Below are 22676 nucleotides of genomic sequence, written 5' to 3' on the forward strand. Positions count from 1 at the left end.
TATAATGATTTAATTGATCTGACTAATCAGTTATTGCAGTGGTATTCCGCTCGATTCCATCACCACAACAGATAGATCCCAGAACAGTAACGTTTCAGTGTTCAACTGGCTTTGTTGGACATCTACTAAGATAAATGACAATGACGTTAGACTGGTGAACAATGCGGATTTTATGTCGGTTTCACAGCGCAAATGATCCATCTTCTGGTAAGACCCACAGTTGCAATTATTTCACTAACTAGGTGTACTGTTCGTAGCTGGCTGAAAGCTATAGCGTTAGTCTAATAGCCCAAGCCTCCAAGCTTGCGTGGCCAGCTGCAGGGTGCTTTTCCTTCCCGTCGTTATAACTCTATCGTACTTTTTCCAAATAATGCAAATTCGAGGATATGGCCTGTTAGGTAGTGTGTATCTTTATAATGTTTGGGGGTTAAAGGTAGTGTGACATCTTATGTTTCTTATATTAAGGACTTTGTAAATGCCTATACACTTCATGGTGTTGAGGTAACTATGGTTACAAACGACAAATATGTGGAAGTTGGGGCCGCAGCCTGTCATCATTTGACTGACATTTCCTATTTGACACGCCTACAAAACGAGGTGAGGATGGAGAGGGAGAAATTTGGGCATATAAAAAGGAGTTTTATAGTACTTAAAAATGACTGAATAACAAAATTGATTGGCGTATTCTGTTCTATGTCACCTAAAGATAACTGGCATGCGTCACGTTCAACCACTTTATTCCGCCTTTAACGTTACTGGCAGGGGCATTCGGCTGCACAGTCGTTTTTGAGTGAGGGCAGCTGAGCTGTCATCGCGTGTCATTACGAAAGTTCTGCGCGTTGCAGGTTGCAGTCGTGGGACTTGGGATACACATAAAGCAAGCTCACAGTCCTTCGATTTTACTTTTTTCTCCCAACACCCCCCCATCCCCTCCGATAGTGGATTTTTAAAGGCCGATTATAATAACGATAGTTTGGAGCAGGAAAAGCTGATAGATGATTAATCGTCCGATAGCAAAAATAAATAATAGACCTTTTCAAGTTCTGCCCCCCCCGCCCCCCCCCCCCCATGGTCCACTGAACAGCACATACCTGATGATTCTTTCAAGGATTCCTGACAATACTGCTCTGTGTTATTTGCCAAGTGGCACTACTTTGTCTAAGAGAGTTCTATAGAAAGGCCTGAACTGTGTACACAAGGTACACAAGGATATATTAATGAGATTTGGATTTCGGACGGAGCAGGTGACAACATATGAGTTGATACTAGGTGTTGGCAATCTATACGGAAGGCACTAACTCTAGATTGAAATTCATCAGGATTAAATCGTGGAGTCTAATCTCGATCTGATAATTACTAGCTTTGGGCTAATTATAGTATCTCATATAATTATATGGGCTACTATAAATCAAGCATCTAACGCTACTAGCTTAAAGGGAAATGCTGCTGTCATAGCAAGTTTAGCTCAAATGTCACTTTGTCCTCAATGAAACCGATCCGTACACACCATTTAACCGATCCGTGCAGTAGTAGGCCTAAGCTAGCTCATTTTTCCTCTGTGCACGCACCGCATAACCTGTCCTTCGCTGTCAAGCTCGTCTGAGGACGAACTAATGCGCACCCCCTTTATAATGGAGGTCTATGGGCCTCTGCTACTACTGCACGGATCGGTTAAATGTTGGTGTGTACAGATCGCTTTCATTGAGGACAAAGATTTGAGCAAAACTTGCTATGACAGCGGCGATCCCCTTTAAAGGGTTCCACATATGCTAAACTCAATCGAAAATGTATTTTTCACCCTCATTTCGGTTTTTGAGAGTCTTACTGATATGCCCAGTCCCAATTCCTAACACTCGCTGCTCTCTCTGTATTGCCCGTGAGCGCTTTCCCCCACTCCCCCCTCCTATCAATTGCTTCATTTTCCGGAAGTGGGGGGCCTGACGTCACGTTTTTTGAGAATTTGCATACTTCGCCCCTGATTAGCATATTTAGATTGTTGCGTAGGCCACCTTATCATTTACCTAGCCTCGCGTCTCCAGTCTCTCCTACGAGGATGGACATTAAATTTGGTAAACGGTGCCATGTCCTTGGCTGTTCTCTAACAAACAAGCCCTCTCCACTCCCTCTCACGCGATGAAAGAAAGGATAAGTGGTTGAATTTTATTTATAATTGTAATATTCCCGAAACCCTTCCTAAATCAGTCTTGGTGTGCGCTGCGCACTTTACTCGCGAATCGTTCATAAATCTCGGCCAGTTTGAACAAGGACTTGCAAAGTTCCTGCTTCTAAGGAACGATGCTATACCAACTGTTCGTGAAGACGCTGAAACTGTAAGTACAAAAATACCAAACTCCACGAGTTGTGCTTTGTGTGTTTGGATGGTGGCTGTTGTAGCCGGCGCGCTAACGTTAGTATTATTCTAACAGGCACTTAGATTGTTTACAGTTGGCTCGCCTATTTGCTATTTTGGTAATAACGTTAGGCCTATGTGACTGCTATTTTAGCCTCCTGGTTTAACTAAAAAGGCTCGGGTACATTAGCCAACAAGTTGCTGGTAAGCTATAGATCTTTTTCTGTGCAACGTGATCATCCTGTTTCGAAATTGCACACGCATCGCTGTAATGACACCTGTCAATAGAATCGATGCATTTGATTGATGCACCTGGTGGCAACGCTAACCCTAACGGCTGGTGGTTGTCGTTTTCTGGATCGCTAGGCGGGTCAAAATCTTAAGGAACCAAATTAGCTGCCATCTTTTCAAAACAGCAAAGTGGGCGGTGACATTACCTGGCGGGAACCTATTTAAATAAATAATTAGCATACTCTGAATCAAGTCAATTCAGTCTGGGGGGGGGGGGGATACTAAAATAGCCCTGATAAATAAATACATGTTTATTCAGACCAAAGGACATTATAGAACATATTTTCGGGACCAAAGGTAGAGATAGAAGGTAGGTTAAATTAGTATATGTGGAACCCTTTAATAGCATTTTGTGTCGGCACTGCTGTAAACTGGTGTGTGGAGTATTGTACAGCTTGTTTTCTTATAACATTATGGTACAGCAGCCTGCAGGCTGTTTTTCTGTATATTTTAATAGCCATTTTCTTTAAAGTAATGTGTAATCTATGAACACAACACAAAGCTTTGTTTTTGGCACATCAGAGGTGTTGTCTAAAGAAATCAAGCAACCTTATTGGTTATTCTCTGCATGATTGACTGGTTGAAAAAATCTATTGCCACTGTCAAATACCTAAATAAATAATTCTGGATCGTCAAACTCAACGTAGGCTAAAAAGCAAAGAGTAATAACTCAGAGGGATCAGGTCTAATGGGTAATTTGTTTTTTTTAATTCTTTGTGTGTTAGTAGGCCCAGTAGTAAAGTGAACCCCTTTAAAGGGGTAGTGTGCTATTTTGGACATTTAGCCCTATACATATACATGTATGTGGTGGTCTTGTCTACCATGAACCTGAAACAAAGAGATCATAATTTCACTGATCGTTCCAGTATTGAGCTAGCTGCAGTTTTTTATGCAGGCTCTCACTGGGCTACAATGGAAGTCTATGGGGCATATTTGAATGCATTGAAAAACTTTGATGAATGTGCTTTTCTGAGATGGGTAGCACAGGGTATAATCTTACTGGTCTCAATATGCTCTCCTGTGAAATGTATCTTAATCCGAATATCTTTACGTGTTTGGCATGGCTTGGACATAAGATTTCCCCCGCGCTTATTTTTACTGCTCCCATGGAGGACTATGTGCGAGTCATGCCAAACACCTAACAATATTCGGATTGTGATACATTTCATAGGAGAGATGGTAAGGGTCCAGGCTGTGAGCAGAGGTCCAATGGCCAGGACCATAACAGGGCGGGTTTGATACAACGACTGTACCCATTTGATAGGATGATACAACTAACCCACGTTTCATTGCTCTGATTGGTTGTAGGTCTACCCAATTGCATCCAGAAGCATTTTGGTCTGCGACCATTGATAGACAGACATTGATAGACAAATACAGCTTTGATTGATTGATAGACAGATGCTGATGGGCAGATCTATGTTGCTAGACAGGGATGTCATTTATTCATTGACCTGGTAGGAATGGCAGCTCAGAAAAAGCCAGGAACTGAGTCCATTGCTGCTGGAGAATATAATGAATCAACTATTACTGTTTGTGGGAAAGGTCTTCATTAGCTTGCTAGACAGGGGTCAGATTGAAAGTGGAATGCGGCACTACTACACTTTTTAGCTCTAGGTTTCCTTGGTTAACAGGTGAGGAGCATGTATCTATTAGGCCAAGATAGATGGACGGATAGATAGACAGACAGATAGACGGATGGATGGATAGAATAAAATTCCCAATGGGGAATTATGTAATTATGTACTTTGTTGCCGTACATAAATACACACAACACAATAAAAAGCACAAAGGTAGTAGAGCTGTTACAGTGCTGAGTCATGAAGATAGTGTTATCGGTGGCCATACCAGTGGATGGGCAGCCATCTGCTAGAACGTGAGACTGAACAGCGTGGCTAACCTTGTTCCTGTCCCTCAGCTCAAAGATAAGAGCACCTTCTCTCCGCCTCAGGAACGCCTACATAACCATAACAAGTCTGGTGGAGCGATGCACAGCCAGTCTAGAACATGCAGAATAGTGTTCCTGGGTTTCCTGCATGTCATGCATATGCTCCCATGATTCCATCGTGGCTAATGGATTCGATCCCTGTTGAATTGTCTATCAGGCCAGAAGTGGATGATTATGACAGAATTGTGTGAATCCACTGTTGAAGGGCATTATTCCTATTTCGTAGGCCTTTCTCACTAAAAAGGCAAACCGACCGTACATGTCTGTCTACGGTGTCCATGATTATATCAACAGCCGGCCAACGTATGAAGTTGACATTCAATAGATGGAACGAGCAGAACAAAGCACAACTCTGCACTAGTTCTGGCAGTTTCAGAGATGGCATTGGCCTGGTTTCTGTCCTGGTTAGGTAAAGGAAGGCAGGCCAAAATAACACAACGCCACAAGCCTACAGCTGTGTGCATGTCTGCGGGTGTGCGTAGCCTATTACTATGAAGGACTAGCATCTTTACTGTGATGACCCTCTAACGCGCTGCCTATTCTCATCACCAGTCATTGAAGCAGCTCAATACCGTCACCATGACGAGGTCTAATTAGGCCTCGTAACCTGGAGGGACAAGCGCATCCCCCGCGCTGGAACAGCCTGATGTGTCACCATGGTTACGGACAGCTGGCTCAGTGGCTGGTTAGAGTCATCATCTTTCAGTCGCTGCCTTAAGAAGGCTCATATGTTAAACACAGCAGGTCACTTAAGGTTTCTGGTCAAACACAGTCACAAGGTATAAATGCCTTATGCTGTAAGTCAGACAGAAGAGGGCTTCTCTGGCCTAGAAGCGTAGCTGCTCTACTGACTACAGACTTCCTCTGGAGAGACTAGACTTCCTCTGAAGAGACTAGTGCAAAGACTGTCTCTCTGTTTTCCTCTCCTCTCTTATATTCTTTAATTCTGCCATCCTCTTTCTCTCTCGTCCTATATCCATCTCTCATCCCATCTCTCTCATCTCCTTCTTACAGTATATTCTTTCACTCTAGCTCTGTCTTTCTCTCTGGCTCTCTCTTTCTCTGTGTCACATGCTATTCCTGTCCTTTAAAGGGATCATATAGTTTTAACATAAGCTTTGGAATCCAGCTATAATGGTTAACCAAGTTGGACCATTGTATTTTTAGACCATAGTTTTAGTGTCTCACTGGTCATTAAACTTATCATTGGCCGATAATTTACTGTGTGTGTGCATGCGTGCAAGTGTGTGCACATGTGTGTGTGTGTGTGAGAGAGAGAGAGAGTTTGAACCTTGGAACTGGCTGCACTTCATGTGGTTCAGAATAGGAGACGTCTGTTGTCCGTACGTAGTTGGGCAGTCTCTGAAGTGAATCTTGTGAATGAGTGACACCAGGGGAGACCTGAGTGTATCAGTAACAGTATGTAATCTACTCATTGACCCTTCCTTCACATTTATCGACACCCACTCTGACACATGTGCACACACCCACTTATACACATGCCAGGCACATGTATAACATTCTCTGGGTAATCACAGCTTCTCTGATGGCCAGTGGGCTGGGGCGGGGGCAGGGCAGCTAGGCTGGGGGGGTGGTGAACGGGCGGGGTCGGGGCAGCTAGGCTTGGGGGGGTGATGAAAGGGCAGGGCAGCTAGGCTGGGGAGGGGGTGAAGGGGCGGGGCAGCTAGGCTGGGGGGTGGTGAAGGGGCGGGGCAGCTAGGCTGGGGGGGTGATGAAAGAGAGATATTTGTTAGTTGAATCAGGGGTTTGTGGGAGAGAGAGAGTGGAAGTAGGATGAGTGTGTTTTGACGGTTGATAATCCTGTAAGTGATAGTGTACATAGAACCAGGACAGATGGAACCAAGTCTTATATTCTGTTATCTTAATGTGTTCTTTATACTTTTGGAAAACAAAGACTTGAAATTAGAGAAGACTGTTTTCGCAACAGAGTTGTGAAAAGTGTGTGTGTGCGTGTGCGGTATTTACAGCTGTTCCTGCTGCGGTTGCCGGTGATTGGTCCTTGTGAGAGAGACGCGTCAACTTCACTATTAAGCGTGCGTGTGTGAGAGGGACAACAGCCAACTTCCACTGAGAAGGTAAGACCTAAGAAACGCTTATCCATCCTAGCTGTGTGTTCGTGCGTGCGTGTGCGACATCACACAGAGGTTATGTGCCTGACATGCTGCAGCTCTGTTCAGGGTATGTTTTTGCTATTCGAATACTGTGGTGGTATTTCCTCCTGACCCACATCTTAGCGTCTCAAAACTGTGGTGGTGTCTCCTCCTGACATGCATCTAAGGGTCCTAGCCGTAGCTGAGGTAGGGGTTGGCTGCACCTGGACAAGGCTGTTCTGTCAGTGTAGATGGAGGAGGAGGGGAGCAGTTCTAGATTGAGACTCCTTCTGAAGTCTCAGTGCCAGTTGGTGTAAATCTCTCAGAAGCTGGTTGTAAAGTCACTGGCATCTCGCCCAGCTGGGGAGGGAGAGGTTAATGATATGTGTGTGTCGGGGGGGGCTTTGCTTAACTCTCCATTTCTTATTCCATCTGCCTGTATTTGTTGTCATTCTGACCTGGCTGGCTCATGTTGAGGTGCTCCAGTCACAATCTGATTTTCTGGGGGTTTGCATGTTATTTGTACTTGGAGGCATTGTGTGAACACTGGAAGTGTTAAATTTGTGTTTTTTAGTTTTAGAGAACGAGATTATATAATTTTAAACTGCCATTTTCCACTCCCTTGACAGCTCAAACTGTCTCAAGAACCCGCCCCCATGCCCGCCCGCTACAAAAAAGTGATATTGGAATTTTGCGCCGTAACCTCTTCATCCATCGGTAAGTTCACATTCTTGTGACTGATTTCCACATCTCACCAATGATAGATTGTAGATAAGTTAGCAACTATAATTTCAAACGTTGACTGTTTCAGTAACCATTTTATAAGCTAATTGTGATCTTATGACACAGATAATGTTGAATTGAATTGGCTAGGTTAACCTTATTGATGTCGTTAGCTATTTAGCTAGCTATTGGTAGCCGAGTTAGCACTTGCTTTGTAACTTGATTTGATAACTGCTATTCTAAAGCATGTCTATATTCAGTAGCTTGCTAAATCCATAATTCTGTGATAATATTTAGTAGTGTACTAGAAGTCTCCACATATATCCCCCTCAAACTATTCTATTATTATTATTATTATATTATTATTCTCTATGATTCTCTATTATAGGCAACGCACAAGATCAGCTGTGCGCTTGAATTGAAGCCTGTTATTTAGTTACTCAATATAACCCAGAATAATGAAGTTGGTAGACCAATATCCGCTATATCTGCGTTGGGGGGAAAAAACTCAGCCTACATCTTGTGCTCTTCAATTTCCGAAGTGTAGGCCCTACAGACATTTTGGTGTGCCTCTTTACAACGAACGAGACATTAGCCTACATCTCACACACATAGGGAGGGAAAGTGAAAACATGCGCCCCTAGTGGATTTGTTCCTATCGGAGAGGCGTTTCAATGTAAACTCCCATAGACCGGATTTTCTAATAATTACTATGAAGCCATTTCGTCAAGTTATCAAAACAAAAACTTGAGTGTTTTTACATTAATAATCTACCAACTGAGAATTTCAAACAGTATTTCGCCTTCTTTCAAATTTTCGAAATTGCTCCATTCCTCCAGTCAAAGTCAATGGAATTTAAGAAAAATGTTCATAATTCGGATTATGATTGAAAATCAACTATGATCACCAGAATCAATAAAGTTTGTCTCCAAGTATATGCCATTCAATTCAGATAGTAGAATAGCTCTCTATAAAATCAGTCAGATAATGATTGCAAACATCAACCTGCTGTTTGCGACTAGCCTACTTTATCATTTATCGTTCGTGTGAGGACACTCTTTGCTCGTTTTGCCATTAATTTAACAATTCCTTCCCCACCATCTCATACTTCGTATTGCTCCATTTATACTTTTATTATTTCATCTTTTCAGTAGGGCTGTAACGATTACATAATTGTCAAACCGCGATTATTTTTTCTGACCGCGATTGTTTTTTTTAACCGCGGTTATGAAAAAAATGTAAAACAAATAATATATATATTTTTTTTTTTTTTTTACATTTTTAAATAAAATAAAAATCTGTTGCAGAGTTAATATGGTAGCAACCCTAGTTCAATGGAATTCTTCAGCTTGTTGGCACTTGTCCTATACGTTCATAGCAACTAATGACAAGAGACACTGTATTAAAGAAGTAAAGACGCACTGATGCATTGTCCACTTCATGTGCTATTTGTATACTCCAAATCTAATTTCATCTTAGTTTTTCAATGCTTTTTTATTTTTATTGAGAAGGATATATCTTCTATGTAAATGTTGTTAACATTCATGATATTAAAGAGGCGTGGTTTTAAACCACAGGTTTACTTCATAGGCTGAGTACTTGTGTTATTAGGCCTACATTATCTGGTAAAAATAAGTCAGAACTTGGAACCCACCCTCACTCCCCTACCTCCCTCTCTGTCTGTCTCTCTCTCTCTCTCTCCCCCACAAACACACACTCTCACTCAAATCACGCTGACATGAGCATCAGTGCCAGGGCCGGCCCGTGGCATAGGCGAAGTAGGCGGCCGCCTAGGGTGCCAGATCCGCAAGGGGCCCTAGTGGTATGATGCGAGCCCCCCCCCCCCCCCCCCCCGGTCAACAACCTTGAAAATTATTGTAATAATCGTAATTATTTTTCTGACAATTAATCGTTAAGCAAAATTAATAATCGTTACAGCCCTACTTTTCAGCGCACAATCAAAGAAAGCCTGGCTTGAATAACGCGCATGTCTCTCTCTCGAGTAGGCCTATCGTTGCACAACAATAAGTGATTCAGAATCAGTCCATAACGAAAAATGAAATGAATGTTGTGATGTCGGACTCGGAATATAGTCTACGTTGGAGTTGATGCAGTTTGCAGTTTCACAGTTTCATTCAGTGTGACTAAGATACTGTCAACCATTTGAGATATTATGAACAATGGTGTAGTTAGGTTATCTGCTTGTGTGTTGCAATTGTGTTGACATGCAATCTAAATAAGTAAATGACCAGAGAGGAGAGGAGGAGATGCAACAGAACCTGAAATAGGGATATCTAACCGGCTGCTATAAACAATGAATAGATTCTCTGAATGTGTTCTCTGGATACTAATCAACTCCAAACTCATTGGAAACTAATAGCTAGCTAGCAAATTCAATTTATGAAACTGTCAACTGTCCTGAATGTTGGGATGTCGGATTCGGAATACAGTCTACGTTAGCTCATTTTATTTTGCTAGCTAGGGCTATGCTAGCCAGTAATGGGCTGATAACGTTATTGCTAACTTGCATTAAATGGAAGCAAATTTGCCTACCATTCTATTACAGGCTGAAACAAACAAGGTTGTTGACTGAGTCTTGGTACTTGACAGAGCAGCTGGCAAAGCTTCTGCGAACGAGTAAGTAGCCATGGTTACCAAACTGTCAATCATATTGACTGGCAGTTCTCTTGACACGCCTACAAAACAAGGTGAACTCGTAGAAGGGGAAATTTGGGCATATTAAAAGCAGTGTTGTAGTACTTAAACATGAATGAATAACAAAATTGATGGGCATATTCTGTTATATGGCTGTATTCCAAATGCTGGGCTCTACTCTTCAGAGGGAACATAATCGGGTCCACGCCCACCTCCACAGCGACCTCCTTCCAATCCGAAGGGCGCAAAAGTACTCCCTTCGAAGGGCCCTTCGTAACGGTAATTTTCAAAGTGAGCAAGCGATTATGGAAAATCGTTTTAACATTTATTAAGTAGACTGTATATTCGTTGCCGATATCTGCAACATAATTTTGCCTAGTCAAAACTCTAATTCAGGATATCTTTAATGTTTTCACTAGGCAAAACTCCAATTTTAGATATCTGCAACGTCATTTCGCCTAGTAGATTCAAACTACTTTTGCCATTCATGTGTATGGGGTACATTACAGATCTACAACAGTTGCGGATATCCACAATGCGAATTGCGGATATCTACTGTATAACTGAATTATGACTAGGTGTAATTCCAGTTTCAGATATCTACAATTTAATTCGGAGTAGTCATAATTCCAGTTCAAGATATCTTTAATTCCCTTTAATTCAAGATATCTACAATGTCATTTTAAGATATCTTAAATTAAGTTTAAGATCTTGAATTAAGTTGTAGATATCTTGAATTGGAATTATGTCTAGTCAGAATTAAATTGTAGATATCGGAAACTGGAATTACACCTTGTCATAATTCAGTTATAGATATCCGCAATTCACATTGTGGATATCCGCAACTGAATTGTAGATATCTGTAATGACGTACCCCATACTAGGGGTGTGCCCGAATACGAATACGGTATTCGGATGAGTACAAATAGTAGCTTTTTCCCGAATAGCAAATTCGTACGAATATTGTAAAAAATATTCGGGAGGAGGGAGAACAGTCAAATACTGTATATGCGCACGTTCTGTCTGCTTGTTTACATGACACGACGAGGGAGAGAGAGAGACAGGCACACGCGCTTGCCATCTCGCACCTGCTGTCTGTCTAGACGTCTAGACAACGCGGAGAGGGAGAGAAAGTTTGGAGTGCGCTGATAGTAGGCAACGAACGTAAGCAGCACCGAGGGCTTTTGTCCCTAGTTAACTGGTTTATTAAGACAGTTATTGGATTTTGTTTTCTTGTCGTAGCCTACCTGCTGCAATAGCCTATGTGAACTGTAGCGTTCGTTTGAGCAGTGGAGGACCAGTAGCTAGCTTGTTAGCTCAGTGTAGTATATCTAGCTAACGCTAGCTATTTCAGCTACGCATGCTCAGCCTCTCACTAGCCTATACAATGTCCGGCGATTTTGAAATATGAAATAATTATGAAAGTATATTTTAACAACTGAAACACAACTGATCAAATGTTTGATCCATGCCGTTCAGTTATCAGCACAACACAGTAGTCTAGTGTAGGCCTAGGATAGGCTATAATCAATATTTGATATAACAAACTATTTAAACAGATTAAAAAAATAATAATAATAATAATTTCACTACAATACCCTACTTTAAGCACTGTTGAAACTTGAGTAGGCTATAGGCCTACAATTAGGCCTAGTCATTTTCCTCCACTTATTAGCCTAGGCTACATTTAATTTCGCTTTGTCATATTTGCTGTGCAAATGCATGATTGATTGAATATGTAGCTTATAAATTGAATATTTGGGTTGTTTGAATATTGTTTATTGAACATTTGTAATGTTCTTTTTGTCCATAGGCCCTAGCGCATAGGCCCAAGCACGTTCTAGAGGCGCACGCTTTTTTGAACCATTTAGGCCTACGCTTTATTGTAGTGGCTCATGGTCCTAATTTGAATAGATCTATATAATTTGTGTTTAATGGTTGTGCTGAAGCAGTGACATGATATGACCCCTCCTATTTGTTTGGAAAAGGAAATAGAAAGCAGAAACTTTGGATTACGGACTCCTGACAACTTTCTTAGTTATTTCTGGGTTAACAAGCACACAGTGTTTAAAAAGCCTTTAATCCATCGGGCTATATAGGCCTACAATAAAAACACTTTCGGTTTTTATTGTAGCCTACATATGGATTAAAGGCTTTTTAACCACTTTCCCACCCAATAAGTTAATCAATTTGACCGAGCGCGTCCTCACGTTCCGCAGCTAAAATGCAACCGGTCCAAACTAACACAAACCCTACAACATAGGCATGTATTAGTTTAGAGTTTAGTTTATTGGTTTGAGTGTAAAATGTTTCTTTTCAATTATATTTATAGTAATACATGTTTATTGCTGGGTTTGTAAAAACCATTACTAGTACACCACGCTTCCTGTGTCACATGGTTGCAGATAATATATTAGATATTATGACATGGGAGAAATAGGGCTACTATAGCTGTTCTAGCAAAGTTGCTATGAGGACTTATATTTTGATTTAGAAAAATGTTTTTCAGTTTCTAACTAAATGTAGAATGTCCCCCAGTTAAGGGTGGTGGTGGAGTTCTGGCACTTCATAGTTTGTCAAAATAAAAACAGCCTACAGGATGATGATGAGGAATTATACTTCATAATTAATGATAATAATAATATATATATATATATATATATATATATATATATATAAACGGCAATTCTGATGTGATGAAAGCACAGCAATTGCAATGCCAATTAATGTTAGGCTAAAGAAATGACATTTCCCCCTCAGTTTAAACCGGTTTAAGCCCCGCCCACTTCCGAATACGAATCCAAATAATTAGCTGTCAAATACAGATACAAATACAAATAGTGGGCTCCCGGCACACCCCTACCCCATACACGTGAATGGCAAAAGTAGTTTGAATCTACTAGGCGAAATGACGTTGCAGATATCTAAAATTAGAGTTTTGACTAGTCACAACTGAGTTATAGATATCTCTAACTGTCGTTTTGACTAGTCAGAATGACGTTATGATATCTTGAATAAAAATTCTGACTAGTCAAAATGTGATTATGACTAGTCAAAAAAAGGTTGTTGATATATGTAATGTAAATTCCGGATAGTCAGGTCTAGTTAATAAATGTTAAAACGGCTTGACATAAGCGATGGTCACTTTTGCACCCTTTGCTCCCACAACTCTTTGCGACTGCGACGTCTCCGGTCAATAATTTATCAACAAATATGGTGGACGTTGAGGCGACATTAATTTGGCAACCTACTTAAAGTCGCACTGAAATGAAAAAAGCATTCTGTCCCATTTTGGTTCACATAATTGGTCATAGTGTTCACCTATTCAACGATGTATGCCAAAAAAATTATAACCATGTTCCGTCCACCGCATTTTACACAAGAGGAGCAATATTATACAAATATGAACTATTGGCGCACCACAGTCGCTACGGCCAAAGGCAGGAAGAAAAGCTGGAAAAAATACTGCCTACGTTTTATCATTATCCTCCACATGAACACGAGTAGGCTAGATCATTGTGGCATGTACAAAACAAAAGGTATGCGCCCAACGTGGGGCTCGCACCCACGACCCTGAGATTAAGAGTCTCATGCTCTACCGACTGAGCTAGCCTGGCTATCTGCCGAGGCCTGAAACCCGCCTGCTATGTTTTGTATACACTAGACGACTGGCTTCTGCTGATTTTTTGTATGACAACTGAAAAAATGCTGTAAATCAAGCATTCTGGTGCATTCTGAGAAAATAATAAAGGCAAAATGCAACATTTCCTTTAGGGATGCACTGATTGCAAAATTCTGGGCCGATGCCGATGTTTCAAATAACAATCCGGCCGATGCTTATTTTATTTTATTTTTATTCCCCCTTTTGTACCAGGGAAACAAAGAAATTAAGTGTTTGGTTCCAAAATGCCGATTTTGATTTCACTTTAATTTGAAAGAAAACTACATGTGCGTTTGCGGCGTTACGTCACAGATCTTCTCCGAATCTGCAGCTGGGTAGGCTACGTTTTGCAACAAAAAAAGCCGTAATTGTTGCGACATAACATCGGCCACTACCATCGGTGAATGTCATTTTATTTGCCTATGGCAGTCAACAAGGCCAACATTGGCCGATGCATCGGTGCATCCCTAATTTCCTTGAACTGAATTTTAACTTTAACTTTTAAATTTAATTGAAAAAGCTAATTTGCAACTGTTATGTTGAATGCTATTGAACAAGCTTTTTGTCTAGAATGACTATGAATAACAAACCTGACAAAAGAAGTTTCTGAAGTCAGACTGCATGTAACTCAAATACCCAGTCAAAACATGTGGGAGCGGCATAATGAAGAGTAGAATCCTCTGCGTACATTGTCAGGGATGTTTCCCTAATAGCAGATGGCAAATCATTTGTGAATATGGAATAAAGGAGCGGGCCAAGGCAGCTCCCCTGTGGAACACCACAGTTTAAAGTCGCACTGAAACGGATGTTTGAGATCATCTAACTTCCGTAGTTTGACGTATTTCCGATGCAATCAAGCTATGAGGGTGGGACATTATGTTTAGAGGAATTTGATTGGAACATTGACAAGTGGACAGGTTTTAAGAACTTTAGACAGATTCGATAGGATAGCGTTGATTGCCGGGTGGATGTCGTGAGATTATTGGCCTAAAATCTAAGGTACCTGTTGTGGTCACTGCACGTGACCTACCGTTTTCCAGGAAGTAAGAAATTATATACTTTGGTATAAGATTACAACAAAAGTAGATTTTTTTTTTTTTTTAAATTGGCATACATCGTTGAATAGGTGAACACTATGACCAATTATGTGAACCAAAATGGGACAGAATGCTTTTTTCATTTCAGTGCGACTTTAAATCTACTGTTTGATAAGAGTGACATTAAAATAGCATCTCTGTGACCTGGACGACAGGTAGCTCCATTTTCAAAAACATGAAAATGTAATTCTGTGTACTACCCTGTTCTAATCATCACCTACAGTATTTAAGTTATGGTGCTGAGGTGTGGTGAAACACCAATTTTTATCTAACATTATTTCATTAAAGAGGGCATATGACTTTGGCATAGGAGTCTGGTGAGGAGAGGCTTGGGGCAGTCTGGTGATGGAGAGAGCCTGGGACAGAGGCTGGTGGCTGTAGACTGCAGGATTGCCTGTGAATGACAAAGAATGTGAGACATACAGTGTATGGTCTCTGACATGCTCATAAAGAGGATACTTTAGTCACCCACAAACACCGTCTCACACACCTCAAAAGAGAGGGCAAAGGACTTGGAATGTCTGAGGCAGAGTCTGGTGAGGAGAGGCTTGGGGCAGTCTGGTGATGGAGAGAGCCTGGGACAGAGGCTGGTGGTTGTAGACTTTGCAGGATTGCCTGTGAATGACAAAATGGCAAAGCAGCACACCACTCTGTCAAACTAGTGTAGAGTAACGTCAGTCTAGTTTGCTGATTAGTTAGCTAGCATCCAAACATTTTAAAAATTGTTGGTCATTTTAGAAAGCCAACTAGTTGCTATTGATACTAGTGAATCCTATCATGTTAGGTTATGGAGCTAACTTTATAGCAGACGTAAAACGTTAGCTACTATGTGCTGCACTATAGCTAGCTAGCATCCAAACATTTTTAAAAATTGTTGGTCATTTTAGAAAGCCAACTAGTTGCTATTAAGGCTAGTGAATCCTATCATGTTAGGTTATGGAGTTAACTTTAGAGCAGATGTAAAACGTTAGCTACTATGTGCCGCGCTAGCTAGCCCTTCTCAGTCCCGTTGTCGCATTACGCTCGCTCATGCCAGACTACAGTCCTTTGATGCTCCATTCACTTTGCAGTCAAAATAAATCGGTGTCGGCCTATTTAGGAGAGGCGCTCATTTTACAAGTGTCAGCACGCGTCTAAATAAGTTATTTAATGGTAGCGCCGAGGCTTCAAAACCCAGCATTTGTTTAAATAGACCCTTTTGCTTAGGTAAGTGAAGTTTCATGTTTTATCTTGTAAATATGAGCGCCTCTCCTAACTAGGCCGACACCGATTTATTTTAACGGCAAAGTGAATGGAGCAGCAAAGTTATATAACACTGTTGTCTGGCATGAGCGAGCGTAATGCGACAACGGGACTGAGAAGGGCTACTAGCTAGCTAACTACTACTAGCTAGCACTGTCTAACTAACGTTAGCTAGCAAAGGTCACCTGCTTGCTAGCCATCTATTTATAAAGGACGGAGATCATAGCTAACAGAAAACATTCCGATCTTTTTGGCAATTATAACTAATCGTATACTAACGTGTTGCATTAACGTTAGCTAGCATAGCGAATGTTACTAGCTAGCACTTGTTAAAGGACAATGCTCGTTTTTGACAACCTGGACCTTATTTACGACATATTATAAGATGTTTGACTCACCGAGATCACTTTGGTGTAGTTCGGAGGCATGTAGAAGAAATTTAAAATCCAGCGCGAGCCAGTATATCCATGTAATGGCGGTGGTCGGGGCACTTAGAACGCAGTTTCTAAAAATCTATTTTCTGCCGCGAAACGGTTGTTTTCATCAATCTGTCTTGATGAATCGCTAGTTGTGCTTACATAGAGCATAGGCCTGTTGTGGTTTTTAACATGCCTCTGTAATATGATCTTTAGAAACGTCTTTAGACATGAAATAGCTTACTCACTTGCTCCAGCACGCATGCGCACAGCGTGCTGGAGCAACGATTGCGTGCTGTGCTCATTAGTGCTGGAGCAAGTGAGGAAGCTATTTCGTTTCGAAAGACGTTTCTAAAGATCATGGCATGTGAAAACCACAACAGGCCTATGCTCTATGTTAGCACAACTAGCGATTGTGCTTACATAGAGCAGAAAAGCGAGAGAACCACGGCTCGCGGTCAAAAGTTACATAGTGCAAATACAGGCCGCCGGACCCTTCTGTGGGAATGGAAGAGGTGCTGTTCTCGCTATAATAATCCAGCACATCAATAGATCGACTTTAAAACGATATTTTAAGATGAAACCAACAACATAGTGGGGCTTTAAATAGATGCACAATTATTTCGTGAAATTCTCAGATGACCCTGCTGTTTTGGGCTTATAATAGCCTGAGATCAGGACACACCACTTTCCCACTCCGAAAGTTTAGCTTCAGTTAAGATAGGATTCATTCATTAACAATGGTTATGGTTAGTATAGCTTGTGACAGACTGTTGACACATGCGACAGTCCTGAAAATGACGTTAAGATAGAATTCATACATTAACAATGGTTATGGTTAGTATAGCTTGTGACAGACTGTTGACACATGCGACAGTCCTGAAAATGACATTGAAGGGCATTCCAAAACTATTTTGACACCCTACTCCCTATGCCCTTCACAGTGCTCACTACAAAGGGAAGACATTTCGTAGGGCGTAGGGATGAGCCCTTCGGTTTGAAATACAGCCTGTCACCTAAAGATAACTGGCATGTGTCACGTTCAACCACTTTATTCCCCCTTTAAGGACAGTGTGTTTTTTGCAGGTTTCAGTGTGCTTACCTCAGTGGTAGGCCTTCAGATATAATGCCTGTTTCATTACCATTATCTATCCAGAGTCAAAGGCTGGGATTTGCTTTGAACAGATGTGAGGGAAACTGTTGTGTGTGAAACGGCTAACTCTCTCCCCCACCCCCCCCTCAGCACCCCGCCCCGCTGTCCAGGCCTCTCCCCTGATCCCACCTCAGGACTCCACGCCCCTCCCCCTTTCCCTGCTCAGGCCCGTCCCCCCATACCCAGTGGCATCATGGGGGACGTAGTCCAGATGCACTTCTCCACGGTGGACTACGTGATCTTCGCCCTGCTGCTTGTGGCGTCCACGGGCATTGGGCTGTTCTACGCCTTCTCTGGCGGACGGCAGCGCACCACGCAGGAGTTCCTCCTGGCCGACCGCTCCATGACCTGCCTGCCCGTCTCGCTGTCGCTGCTCGCCACCTTCCAGTCGGCCGTGGCCATCCTGGGCACGCCCTCGGAGGTCTACACTTTCGGCACGCAGTACTGGTTCCTGGGCTGCTCCTACTTCCTGGGTCTGCTAATCCCCGCCCACGTGTTTATCCCGGTGTTCTACAGGCTCCGCCTCACCTCCGCCTACCAGGTGAGCTGCCAGGCTGGACAGCTGTGTGTAGAATAGGATAGAAAGTTTAATTTGCCATATATAACCAGTGCGGGTACAGGTACATTGGAATTTGTGTCATCGCTTGTCTCATCAGCACTAAACATTTAAAGGTTCCCAAACAGGCAATTTACTATCCGTAGTCTAGCAGTCTGTCAATTCTATAATTTAATAATTCTATTTCATCTACATATCCCATTCTATCATGGGAGATTGTGTGCTTGATATAGGCAGTGCAATGTAATAACCAGGGTTCCCGCGGGGTCTTAAAAAGTCTTAAGTCTAGAATTCAATTATCTTAATGATTGGCCTTAAAGGTTTAGGCCTTAAAAAGTATTAAAAAGGTCTTGATAGGTCTTTAAAAAGTTGCTTTTGTGTTGCGATAACTTCTCTGTATGCATGGATGTATTATATTAACGTCTGTATCGCACTTAAATGTGTTGTCCGGGCTGCAAAGTAGCTAATTAGTTCCTCCCTAACAATTCGCATGGAAATAAATAAGCATGGAACCAAAGATCGCTAACTCTGCTTCCCCCGGTGAGAAATTATCCAAGAACACCCAGCAACTGAGCATTGCATTGCAGTTTGAGAAACTGTCAATCGTGGTTTTTACGAGTTTATCGTTTGAATTAGGTAACCTAGCGAAGCCTCCTGTAGCTGCTGGTGCCAGTAGTGGCATTATTACTCGCAGGACTTCCCATGTTGTGTACCTCAAGTGCCCCTGTGGCCTTAGTTATGTGGGCAAGACCAGCAGACAACTGCGCCCCCGCATTAATGAACACAGGAGCAAAATCAGATGTGGGATCATAATAGACACAAGAAATTCTGATCCTATAGCAACACTCTTGGCATCTCGACCCCGATGACATACAGTCAGTTCAGCCATGACTGCAGAGACCGCATGCACATATCAACCACATGAAAGGGTACAGGCACACGCTTAATAACTCAAAGTAATCCCATTTATATTGTCAGTAACTGTAATCTGATTACTGAACATTAAAATGTAATCCCTTACATTCCAAGTTACTGGAAAATGTAATCTGATTACAGTAATCTATTACTACGTAATCAGTTACTCCCAACACTGCGTAACCCTGAGGTGGTACTGGGTCAGGGTCTGTCTAACACAGTCTTGTCTCTCTCTTGTCTCTCTGGTTTCTAGTATCTAGAGCTGCGCTTCAATAAGACGGTCCGAATCTGTGGAACTGTGACCTTTATCTTTCAGATGGTTAGTGTTTGTGCGTATGCGTGCGTGTGTGTCTGCGTGCGTGTGTATATACATATGGGCTTGTCTCATACACTATAGTTAAGTTGTTGTCTTCAAGCACTTTTCTGCACATCAGTGGATTTTAACCTGTCTGGCTGCTCACTGTGTGTGTGTGTGTGTGTGTGTGTGTGTGTGTGTGTGTGTGTGTGTGTGTGTACCTGTGTGAGCTCACCTGTGTGTGTCTGTGCGTGTACACCTGTGTGAGCTCACCTGTCTTCGCTGCAGGTCATCTACATGGGAGTGGTGCTGTATGCTCCAGCTCTGGCCCTCAATGCAGGTAAACACCTGGGGCCGGTTGCACAAAACACCTTAAGTTAATATTTCCCTTAAGTTCTGACTTAAGGTTTCCTTAAAATAGAATCTGTTGCACAAACACCCTTAAGTATTCCCCTTATGGTTTCCTCAAGATGTCCCTCCAGTATTTAAGGTTTTCTACTTATCTCGGTCTAATACTTAAGGAGTCCCTTAAAGTCCGTTAAGGTGTTGCACAAAAGACCTTAGCAAGCAAAATAAGGGAAAAAACGTAAGGGACCTCTACCCCAACCTTAGCTAAGTCACATGGCTGCGTTTATGAACATAAACTATGGAAACCGCATCCCAAGAAGAGAGTTCCGCGACAGGGAGAACCCACTAGACACTCTTGAGTGAGGAGCGACTGATATTTCATTACAGATTTGATCGACAGTCCATATTTTTCCTCACAGCGTCGCAGGACGTTCCAGTGTAGTGTTGTGACAGATAGCCGGCCACGTGCAAGCAAACCAATGGTCACCATGGAAACTACAATTTTACTGCTGTAAAATCTCTTTCCTTGTATGAAAATCCTTAACGTTTCTCCTTAGCTAAGGAAACCTTGTAAGGGATTCTGTGCAACACCCTTAAGTAATTCCCTTAACTAAGGGGAAATTAATCCTTAAGGGTCATACTTAAGGGAAAAACTTAAGATGTTTTGTGCAACCGGCCCCTGGACTCACCATGCATGCACAACATGATACTCTGAGTGAACCATTCACACCATTGTTTTTGAGATTTCCAGTGGTGATTTGTGATGTGTAATGTTCACCTGCAGTGACTGGTTTTGACCTGTGGGGGGCGGTGCTGGCCATGGGACTGGTATGCACTCTGTACACTACCCTGGTGAGTCTCTCTGCTAGCTCCAAAGACACATTACCAAAGGGGTCTACCAGGCCCAAGAGCTCAGTGGGGCCCCTAAGCCAGACTCTGTGTGTGAACATGAAGTTGCTGTTATTAACTTTGCATTTCTTGTCGCATAGTCAAAGGGCTTAATCATTCATGCCAATAGCAGAGCCCTAAAGTCCTTCTGAAAACTGAGGGAATAGCATCCATTTGAAGATGTCACAAGAAAGAAACCATCATGATATCGCTTAAGTGTTTATTCCTTCAGTTTATCAGTAGGACTTTAGAGGGCTGAGTACTCCATGCAATATTGACCCTTCAACTCTTCTGGGTAGAAATCCAAAGAGCAAGTTCTCCCCAGAGTTGAGGTCCCTTGAGTCAAAACGCTGCTGTTGTGCTCCTAGAGCATGGAATGAGTTACAAGAGATCTTCAATGGATGGTGACTCATTGGGCAAATTCAAAAATGCGATAAATTAATTTGAAGTCAAGGTCTGTGCATGTTTATCTGCTGGAATGTGTAAAAATGTATTGACGTATGTTTTAGTATTGTTTTATGATTTTGAAATACTATGAAAAGCACCATGGTAGATGAGACTTTGTTCTTAATAGGTTCCCCATGATTAAAAAAAGGTTAATGTATACACACACGGATGGACAAAAAATAAATACACATATACATATATATATATATATATATTTATTTTTTTTCTTTAGTATTTTTAGGTATTCACAGCGTAGACACACTGATCGCACTCCATTTTGTATATTGTTTGTATTTTTTTATTCGTATTTTGTACCTCTCTCACTGTCTGTCTCCCTGCACCCTGTCCAATGTTGTCTCCATGCACCACGACCGAAAGCAAATTCCTAGTATGTTGTAAAACTACATGGCAATACACATTTCTGATTCTTGTGATGTCCACCAGGGGGGGCTGAAGGCGGTGATCTGGACGGATGTGTTCCAGACGGGGGTGATGTTCGCTGGGCAGCTGGCCGTCATCGTGGTGGGGACGAGCCAGGCTGGGGGCATTGCCGAGGTCTGGAGGAAGGCTGTCAACGGCAGCCGCATCTCCGGCCTAGAGTGAGAGGACCTTCATATTCACACCAGGCTTCTGCCTAGCGGGGGGCCGGCGAGGGGTAGAGACTACACACAACTCTCCTCCCTCACCTTTCACCTTTGACCCTGCAGCCTGAACCCGGACCCACTGGAGAGACACACCTTCTGGACGCTGGGGGTGGGGGGGGTGTTTCTGATGCTGGCGCTGTACGGGGTCAACCAGGCCCAAGTCCAGCGCTACCTCAGCGCCCGCACCGAGAGAGAGGCCATCATGTGAGTCTGACTTATCCTGGACACCTGCCTGTCTGTCCAGTCAAATCTGCTGCTGTTGCATGTCGCTGTGCACGCAAAGAGAATTTCCCCAGGGATAAATAAAGTTCACTTCTGTCTGTCTGTCTGTCTGTCTGTCTGGTTCTCAAGCTTGTGGCATGTATTTGTTGCTGACCGTGTGTGTGTGTGTCTCCTAGGTCTTGTTACGTGGTGTTTCCATGCCAGCAGATCGTGTTGTGTCTGGGTTGTCTGATGGGGCTGGTGATGTTTGCTCGCTACGGTGAAGACAGTCCCCTAGACATGGGCTACGTCAAGACCAACGACCAGGTCAGTCACCTCCTCCTCCTCCTCACCTCCCTGATCAGGTCAGTCACCTCCTCCTCCTCACCTCCCTGATCAGACACCTCCTCCTCCTCACCTCCCTGATCAGGCTGTGCACCTCGACAAGAACAGAGTCCCTGACCCTGCCGTGTTTTTTCCACCTAAGAAACATTGCAAAACCCAGACCTATTGTATCTCACTCTTAGAAATGTTAGAAATGATTATCCATGCTTTTGTCACACCTGGATTATTGTAATTCTCTTTTTACTTGCCTCAGCAAAACATCCTTGGACCACCTTCAGCTGGTCCAAAATGCGTCCGCCAGGCTATTGACTAGGTCCAGTAGAATTTCTCATATTACTCCTGTCCTGGCTTCCTTGCACTGGCTTCCAATTAATTTTAGAATCCAGTTCA

The 22676-nt window shown here is 42.5% G+C and overlaps 1 protein-coding gene across 1 annotated transcript in view; it reads left to right on the forward strand.

Annotated features, from left to right (window-relative positions):
- The window catches only part of slc5a6a (solute carrier family 5 member 6a), a 51388-nt gene that overhangs the window by 18831 nt on the left and 9881 nt on the right, over positions 1-22676 (forward strand). The window contains exons 3-11 of the mRNA XM_084447308.1: positions 6578-6685; positions 7330-7417; positions 17738-18188; positions 19372-19437; positions 19702-19753; positions 20546-20613; positions 21541-21695; positions 21804-21944; positions 22139-22268. Of these exons, the coding sequence (XP_084303434.1) occupies positions 17841-18188; positions 19372-19437; positions 19702-19753; positions 20546-20613; positions 21541-21695; positions 21804-21944; positions 22139-22268 (960 nt within the window). The 5' untranslated portion in view covers positions 6578-6685; positions 7330-7417; positions 17738-17840. The remainder of the gene's footprint in view (positions 1-6577; positions 6686-7329; positions 7418-17737; positions 18189-19371; positions 19438-19701; positions 19754-20545; positions 20614-21540; positions 21696-21803; positions 21945-22138; positions 22269-22676) is intronic.

Source organism: Borostomias antarcticus (assembly GCF_949987555.1).
Source record: "Borostomias antarcticus genome assembly, chromosome: 12".
Lineage (NCBI taxonomy): Eukaryota > Metazoa > Chordata > Actinopteri > Stomiiformes > Stomiidae > Borostomias > Borostomias antarcticus.